This window comes from Littorina saxatilis, linkage group LG8 (genome assembly GCF_037325665.1).
Source record: "Littorina saxatilis isolate snail1 linkage group LG8, US_GU_Lsax_2.0, whole genome shotgun sequence".
Taxonomy (NCBI): domain Eukaryota; kingdom Metazoa; phylum Mollusca; class Gastropoda; order Littorinimorpha; family Littorinidae; genus Littorina; species Littorina saxatilis.
The window spans coordinates 71,665,695-71,674,607 of record NC_090252.1 but is presented as its reverse complement, the minus strand read 5'-3'; the positions used below and the strand labels follow the sequence as shown (position 1 = coordinate 71,674,607).

General features: G+C 47.4%; 2 protein-coding genes across 2 annotated transcripts in view; both read right to left on the bottom strand.

The window, feature by feature from the left end:
* LOC138974857 (TPR-containing protein DDB_G0280363-like) overlaps positions 1–707 on the bottom strand; it is a 2,943-nt gene extending 2,236 nt beyond the window's left edge. Inside the window, exon 1 of the mRNA XM_070347582.1 lies at positions 1–707. This exon is cut by the window's left edge and continues 2,236 nt beyond it. Coding sequence (XP_070203683.1) covers positions 1–707 — 707 coding nt within the window.
* A 4,763-nt stretch (positions 708–5,470) lies between these two features.
* LOC138974287 (leucine-rich repeat-containing protein 71-like) overlaps positions 5,471–8,913 on the bottom strand; it is a 40,640-nt gene continuing 37,197 nt past the window's right edge. Inside the window, exon 7 of the mRNA XM_070347006.1 lies at positions 5,471–7,871. Within this exon, the coding sequence (XP_070203107.1) occupies positions 7,674–7,871 (198 nt within the window). The 3' untranslated portion in view covers positions 5,471–7,673. The remainder of the gene's footprint in view (positions 7,872–8,913) is intronic.

Here is an 8,913-nt window from a genome sequence, read left to right as displayed (position 1 = left end):
TGTGTCTTGTGGTCGTGTTGTGGATGTGTCAGTTTGGTTTGTTGCTGTGTCTTGTGGTCGTGTTGTGGATGTGTCAGTTTGGTTTGTTGCTGTGTCTTGTGGTCGTGTTGTGGATGTGTCAGTTTGGTTTGTTGCTGTGTCTTGTGGTCGTGTTGTGGATGTGTCAGTTTGGTTTGTTGCTGTGTCTTGTGGTCGTGTTGTGGATGTGTCAGTTTGGTTTGTTGCTGTGTCTTGTGGTCGTGTTGTGGATGTGTCAGTTTGGTTTGTTGCTGTGTCTGGTGGTCGTGTTGTGGATGTGTCAGTTTGGTTTGTTGCTGTGTCTTGTGGTCGTGTTGTGGATGTGTCAGTTTGGTTTGTTGCTGTGTCTTGTGGTCGTGTTGTGGATGTGTCAGTTTGGTTTGTTGCTGTGTCTTGTGGTCGTGTTGTGGATGTGTCAGTTTGGTTTGTTGCTGTGTCTGGTGGTCGTGTTGTGAATGTGTCAGTTTGGTTTGTTGCTGTGTCTTGTGGTCGTGTTGTGGATGTGTCAGTTTGGTTTGTTGCTGTGTCTTGTGGTCGTGTTGTGGATGTGTCAGTTTGGTTTGTTGCTGTGTCTGGTGGTCGTGTTGTGAATGTGTCAGTTTGGTTTGTTGCTGTGTCTGGTGGTCGTGTTGTGAATGTGTCAGTTTGGTTTGTTGCTGTGTCTGGTGGTCGTGTTGTGAATTACACATGTTGCTGTGTCTGGTGGTCGTGTTGTGAATTACACATGTTGCTGTGTCTGGTGGTCGTGTTGTGGATTACACCTGTTGCTGTGTCTGGTGGTCGTGTTGTGAATTACACATGTTGCTGTGTCTGGTGGTCGTGTTGTGGATTACACCTGTTGCTGTGTCTGGTGGTCGTGTTGTGAATTACACATGTTGCTGTGTCTGGTGGTCGTGTTGTGGATTACACATGTTGCTGTGTCTGGTGGTCGTGTTGTGAATTACACATGTTGCTGTGTCTGGTGGTCGTGTTGTGGATTACACCTGTTGCTGTGTCTGGTGGTCGTGTTGTGGATTACACCTGTTGCTGTGTCTGGTGGTCGTGTTGTGGATTACACATGTTGCTGTGTCTGGTGGTCGTGTTGTGGATTACACCTGTTGCTGTGTCTGGTGGTCGTGTTGTGGATTACACCTGTTGCTGTGTCTGGTGGTCGTGTTGTGGATTACACCTGTTGCTGTGTCTGGTGGTCGTGTTGTGGATTACACATGTTGCTGTGTCTGGTGGTCGTGTTGTGGATTACACATGTTGCTGTGTCTGGTGGTCGTGTTGTGGATTACACATGTTGCAGAATGATCTTGAGTACATAGCGGCAAAATGTCACAGCTCTGCAATCTATTGACCGATGCAAGCAAAATGTAATCGGACACAGTCCGCCTTCTACAAAGTATTATAGGACATCTGACCGAGACCTGACCATATGAATCGGACATTTGAGGCAGTTAATCGGTCTATGACTGATGTCCGACACCTAACGACATCCCTGGAACCTGATCATCCCAGGGCATATAAAAAGGTTCTTGGAAGCTTCCAAATCAGAGAGTGTTCCAGCATCACCATGGATTGTTTCCTGCACGCGCCCGTTGATGTCCGTTATGTGTTCGGTTTGTCCTGAATGAATCCTGTGCGCGTTCTGATTGGACGGTTCATGTTCGTTTGTTGTTCGTCAATCATTCGGAGACACTTGGCTGGTTGAACTGTAGCCGCGCGTTACATGTTCGTTACCGGTACGTTTCAACCGTTCCATGTTCGGTGCAAATACGGCCGTGGTTTGGATTTTTCTTCCGGACTGACCACTTTGCCAACGGATAAACAAATATGCCATCCGTTTCACGTTCGGAGGCTCTATCCGGTCAAGTGTGACAGGGGCATTACAATTGAGCTGAAAGCCCTGTTAGCCGCTCATCTATTACCAAATGTTTCCGCGAGTACCGACTGTGCATTAGAACAAGTACAAGTACAGGTTACAGATATCTCTATTCACAAGGCGAGTTATCGACATCTGGCAGCTCAATCTATGTAGGAGTACGAGTTACAGATATCTCTATACACAAGGCGAATTATCGACATCTGGCAGCTCATTCTATGTAGGAGTACAAGTTACAGATATCTCCGTACACAAGGCGAATTATCGACATCTGGCAGCTCATTCTATGTAGGAGTACAAGTTACAGATATATCTGTACACAAGGCGAGTTGTCGACATCTGGCAGCTCAATCTATGTAGGAGTACGAGTTACAGATATCTCTATACACAAGGCGAGTTATCGACATCTGGCAGCTCATTATATGTAGGAGTACAAGTTACAGATATCTCTGTACACAAGGCGAGTTATCGACATCTGGCAGCTCATTCAATTCTTCATACTTGTTCTTCGTTTCATGTGTGTATTATAGTAGGGACTAGCTGTAAGAAAGGACCATATGGACCTAATGCTATCATCCCTCGGTAATAAAGTTTTCGAGTTCGAGCTCTCTCTCTCTCTCTCTCTCTCTCTCTCTCTCTCTCTCTCTCTCTCTCTCTCTCTCTCTCTCTCTCTCTCTCTCTCTCTCTCTCTCTCTCTCTCTCTCTCTCTCTCTCTCTCTCTCTCGGTGTATGACAATGCTTAGTGTGTTGTGGTCTGTATGACAATGCTTAGTGTGATGTGGTCTGTATGACAATGCTAAGTGTGCTGTGGTCTGTATGGCAATGCTTAGTGTGCTGTGGTCTGTATGACAATGCTTAGTGTGCTGTGGTCTGTATGGCAATGCTTAGTGTGCTGTGGTCTGTATGACAATGCTTAGTGTGCTGTGGTCTGTATGACAATGCTTAGTGTGCTGTGGTCTGTATGGCAATGCTTAGTGTGCTGTGGTCTGTATGACAATGCTTAGTGTGCTCTGTATGGAAATGCTTAGTGTGCTGTGGTCTGTATGACAATGCTTAGTGTGCTGTGGTCTGTATGACAATTCTTAGTGTGCTGTGGTCTGTATGACAATGCTTTGTGTGCTGTGGTCTGTATGACAATGCTTAGTGTGCTCTGAATGGCAATGCTTAGTGTGCTGTGGTCTGTATTGCAATGCTTAGTGTGCTGTGGTCTGTATGACAATGCTTAGTGTGCTCTGAATGGCAATGCTTAGTGTGCTGTGGTCTGTATGACAATGCTTAGTGTGCTGTGGTCTGTATGACAATGCTTAGTGTGCTGTGGTCTGTATGACAATGCTTGGTGTGCTGTGGTCTGTATAGCAATGCTTAGTGTGCTGTGCTCTGTATGGCAATGCTTAGTGTGCTGTGGTCTGTATGACAATGCTTTGTGTACTGTGGTCTGTATGACAATGTTTAGTGTGGCTGTGGTCTGTATGGCCAGGCTTAGTGTGCTATGGTCTGTATGACAATGCTTAGTGTGCTGTGCTCTGTATGACAATGCTAGGTGTGCTGTGGTCTGTATGACAATGCTTATTGTGTTGTAGTCTGTATGACAATGCTTAGTGTGATGTGGTCTGTACGGCAATGCTTAGTGTGCTGTGGTCTGTATGGCAATGCTTAGTGTGGCTGTGGTCTGTATGACAATGCTGATTGTGATGTGGTCTGTATAACAATGCTTAGTGTGCTGTGGTCTGTATGGCAATGCTTAGTGTGCTGTGGTCTGTATGGCAATGCTTAGTGTGCTGTGGTCTGTATGACAATGCTTAATGTGCTGTGGTCTGTATGGCAATGCTTAGTGTGCTGTGGTCTGTATGACAATGCTTAATGTGCTGTGGTCTGTATGGCAATGCTTAGTGTGCTGTGGTCTGTATGACAATGTTTAGTGTGCTGTGGTCTGTATGACAATGCTTAGTGTGTTGTGGTCTGTATGACAATGCTTAGTGTGATGTGGTCTGTATGGCAATGCTTAGTGTGATGTGGTCTGTATGGCAATGCTTAGTGTGGCTGTGGTCTGTATGACAATGCTGATTATGATGTGGTCTGTATGACAATGCTTAGTGTGCTGTGGTCTGTATGGCAATGCTTAGTGTGCTGTGGTCTGTATGACAATTCTTAGTGTGCAGTGGTCTGTATGACAATGCTTTGTGTGCTGTGGTCTGTATGACAATGCTTAGTGTGCTCTGAATGGCAATGCTTAGTGTGCTGTAATCTGTATGGCAATGCTTAGTGTGGCTGTGGTCTGTATGGCAATGCTTAGTGTGCTGTGGTCTGTATGACAATGCTTTGTGTACTGTGGTCTGTATGACAATGTTTAGTGTGGCTGTGGTCTGTATGGCCAGGCTTAGTGTGCTGTGGTCTGTATGACAATGCTTAGTGTGCTGTGCTCTGTATGACAATGCTTAGTGTGCTGTGGTCTGTATGACAATGCTTAGTGTGCTGTAGTCTGTATGACAATGCTTAGTGTGATGTGGTCTGTATGGCAATGCTTAGTGTGCTGTAGTCTGTATGACAATGCTTAGTGTGATGTGGTCTGTATGGCAATGCTTAGTGTGCTGTGGTCTGTATGGCAATGCTTAGTGTGGCTGTGGTCTGTATGACAATGCTGATTGTGATGTGGCCTGTATGACAATGCTTAGTGTGCTGTGGTCTGTATGGCAATGCTTAGTGTGCTGTGGTCTGTATGGCAATGCTTAGTGTGCTGTGGTCTGTATGACAATGCTTAATGTGCTGTGGTCTGTATGGCAATGCTTAGTGTGCTGTGGTCTGTATGACAATGCTTAATGTGCTGTGGTCTGTATGGCAATGCTTAGTGTTCTGTGGTCTGTATGACAATGCTTAGTGTGCTGTGGTCTGTATGACAATGCTTAGTGTGCTGTGGTCTGTATGACAATGCTTAGTGTGATGTGGTCTGTATGACAATGCTTAGTGTGCTGTGCTCTGTATGACAATGCTTAGTGTGCTGTGATCTGTATGACAATGCTTAGTGTGCTGTGGTCTGTATGACAATGCATTGTGTGCTGTACGTGGTCTGTATGACAATGCTTAGTGTGCTGTGGTCTGTATGACAATGCTTAGTGTGCTGTGGTCTGTATGACAATGCTTAGTGTGCTCTGAATGGCAATGCTTAGTGTGCTGTGGTCTGTATGGCAATGCTTAGTGTGGCTGTGGTCTGTATGGCAATGCTTAGTGTGCTGTGGTCTGTATGACAATGCTTAGTGTGCTGTGGTCTGTATGACAATGCTTAGTGTGCTGTGGTCTGTATGACAATGCTTAGTGTGCTGTGGTCTGTATGGCAATGCTTAGTGTGCTGTGGTCTGTATGGCAATGCTTAGTGTGCTGTGGTCTGTATGGCAATGCTTAGTGTGCTGTGGTCTGTATGACAATTCTTAGTGTGCTGTGGTCTGTATGGCAATGCTTAGTGTGCTGTGGTCTGTATTGCAATGCTTAGTGTGCTGTGGTCTGTATGGCAATGCTGAGTGAGAACAAGCGATCTCCGTCCCCACTCCACACGCAATGACAGGGACAGACAGACACATTGCACTCATAACGCGATTTATTTGTTCATCAGTTTTATTCTTCTTAAAATCAGTGTTGCTGTCTTGGTTACAGCAAAGTGGTATTTAGTATAAATAAAATGTAACTCTTTTTTACTGTGCCTGTGGCTGGTGGGTAGCACCAGTCACAGCCCCTCGTTCAATGAAGCGTGCGTTTTTTCTGCACGCTTTTTATGGTACTTTTTATGTGAGCAGATGCCAGTTATATATGACTGTCCAGCAGTTGACCGGTCATTTGCGAAGTTACCTGCGCCCGCGTCGCAGCAGCGCTCTTCACTCTTTGCAGCAGCGCTCTTCACTCTTTGTGAAAAATGGAATCTGAAGAAAATGTGACGTTTTTCGACAAGTGGTCAAAGGACCTTCCAACAACGGCGACGGAAGAACTGCGGAAAGAGGGATTCGGGATAATAGAATGGCCCTCCTACATGCCACAAAGGAAGACTTGACAGCCCTAAATCTAAAACGCGGCCACGTTGTAGCTGTGTGGGCCGCCATAACAGCACTACAAACACAGAATGGCGGACCGGCGACGGTGGGTGCAGACCATACGGCAAGGGGCACTCAGTCGCTGCATGACTTACTATGCGGACCGTCCCAGTCAGCGTCAATAGCCAGTGACAATTGGCATCGATCTCACGCAGGTGAGGGCGCATTTCGTATCGTCGACTTTATTGGAATGTGCGAGAGGCAAGACGAGGTGCAGCTCAGCGGGGGCCTTTCCCTTCGCCTCCTCCCTTCGCCTCCTCCCAAAAACCCAAACCAGATAACGTTACCCCAGCCCAATGGATTGACAAAGGGGTCTTTCCTGGCAAAATTGTATAGGCGTAGATAAAAAATGTCCACCAAAATACCCGTGTGACTTGGAATAATGGGCCTATAGGCTGTTGATCTACAGGGCCAAAAGGCTGTTGATCTACTGGCCGATGTGAATGCGTGATATATTGTGTAAAAAAATCCATCTCACACGGCATACGCGCTTTGAACTTCGGATAAGGCGCTATATAAATACCCGTTATTATTATTATTATTATGATTATGTCGAAACTACTAGAATCTGGCCAGCTGACGAGCAGGGGAGCACTCGACTACCTGGCATACACCGGGAAGGTGGGAGAGATGGCCGCCCGCTACACGTGGTCATCAGTGATGATATACGATGACCAGTATCGCCAGAACCAGGCAGCAGAAGGGTAAAAGTGGGGTAGCGACTCCCAGCATCTCGCTCTCGTGGCCCTTGCGGGAGCGGGACCTACACCACAGCAGAGGAGAGGGCAGCCTCCCGACCCTACGGACACCTCTGGTCATCACCTAGGACACAGGAGGGCGATGGCCCCCTCGGGCTCTAACCCTAACTATCATAAAAGTGACAATTATATCTGTGTACAATATTTAACAAAGAAGCGTGGGCTCAAAATAATCTTATCAAAATGTAAACAGTTTTAAAAAGTAGACGGGTCAAAGACGACAAAAGCGTGCACTATATATATAAGTATCAAAATGTTCACGACGCAATCAGCTAAGTGCTTTCTGTCTCAGACAGTCTTCACTATGACCGGCTTTCTCTGCGCTGCTTGCCTGAGCTGAACTGAACTGAACTGAACTGGGGGCTTAATATCCGTCAGGTCTTAATGCCTATATTGGACATGAGATGTTAGCTGGTCTGAACTGAACTGGGGGCTTAGTATCTGTCAGGTCTTGATGCCTATATTGGACATGAGATGTTTGTTAGCCTGAACTGAACTGAACTGAACTGAACTAAACTGGGGGCTAAATGTCCGTCAGGTCTTAATGCCTATGATGATTGAATATTGAGATATTTGCTGGCCTGTTTGCCTCGTTCAGTACAAATAGAGACCCAGGCTTGTAACAAGAGTCAGTCAATATTTGAAATAAACACCACTTGATGTTCATCGAAGTACAGAGAAGAAATACTGTAAAGTGACACACTGAAAACTCTCTATCGAAATGTCAAGCAATGATCGGCAATGTGTGAGATATACACTGGCAGCAGAAGCATATCGCAAACTATAAAAGCTACTAGCAATAGAAGCAGACGAGAGCTACGAACTCTATTCACACGGGGACAGGCGTGGAATTGCACCAACCAGCAACCCCTCTCTAACTCCCTCCTACTCAAACTCTCAAAGAAAAGGGGGAACGTGCACTGCACAGAAATGACCACAAGACCAAATACCCGGCGTTCACACGAGAGCGGTGTCCGCGATGGCGCAGGGGGTGACGTTGTGGTTGCAGAGGTCGACTCTGGGCGTGTGATTGGAGGGATCCCTGAGGCGCAGACGACGACAGAGGCGCAGGAAGGGGGGAAAATCCGGGGGGAAGGGGTTGTGGTGCAGCACCACGCGCTGTAACCCCCGCTCTCCCCCCGCCACAGGTACGGCCTGTAACACGCCACGGGGCTCAGGTAACTGTCTGCAGTGGAACCCCCCTTGTAAGACCCCCAATGTAAGACTTCACCCTTTAAGACCCCCAATGTAAGACTTCCCCCTTGTGAGACCCCCAATGTAAGACCCCCCCCCCCCCGCCTGTAAGACCCCCAATGTAAGACTTCCCCCCCTTGTAAGACCCCCAATGTAAGACTTCCCCCTTGTAAGACCCCAATGTAAGACTTCCCCCCCTTGTAAGACACCCAATGTAAGACTTCTCCCTTGTAAGACCCCAAATGTAAGACTTCCCCCCTTGTAAGACTCCCAATGTAAGACTTCCCCCCCTTGTAAGACCCCCAATGTAAGACTTCCCCCCTTGTAAGACCCCCAATGTAAGACTTCCCCCTTGTAAGACCCCCAATGTAAGACTTCCCCCTTGTAAGACCCCCAATGTAAGACTTCCCACTTGTAAGACCCCCAATGTAAGACTTCCCACTTGTAAGACCCCCAATGTAAGACTTCCCCCCCTTGTGAGACCCCCAATGTAAAACTTCCCCCCCCCTTTGTAAGACCCCCAATGTAAGACTTCCCCCCCCCCTTGTAACTCCCCCAATGTAAGACTTCCCCCCCCCTTGTAAGACCCCAAATGTAAGACTTCCCCCCCCCCCTTGTAACTCCCCCAATGTAAGACTTTCCCCCCCCCCCTTGTAAGACCCCAAATGTAAGACTTCCCCCCTTGTAAGACTCCCAATGTAAGACTTCCCCCCCTTGTAAGACCCCCAATGTAAGACTTCCCCCCTTGTAAGACCCCCAATGTAAGACTTCCCCCTTGTAAGACCCCAATGTAAGACTTCCCCCTTGTAAGACCCCCAATGTAAGACTTCCCACTTGTAAGACCCCCAATGTAGGACTTCCCACTTGTAAGACCCCCAATGTAAGACTTCCCCCCCTTGTGAGACCCCCAATGTAAAACTTCCCCCCCCCCTTTGTAAGACCCCCAATGTAAGACTTCCCCCCCCCCTTGTAACTCCCCCAATGTAAGACTTCCCCCTTGTAA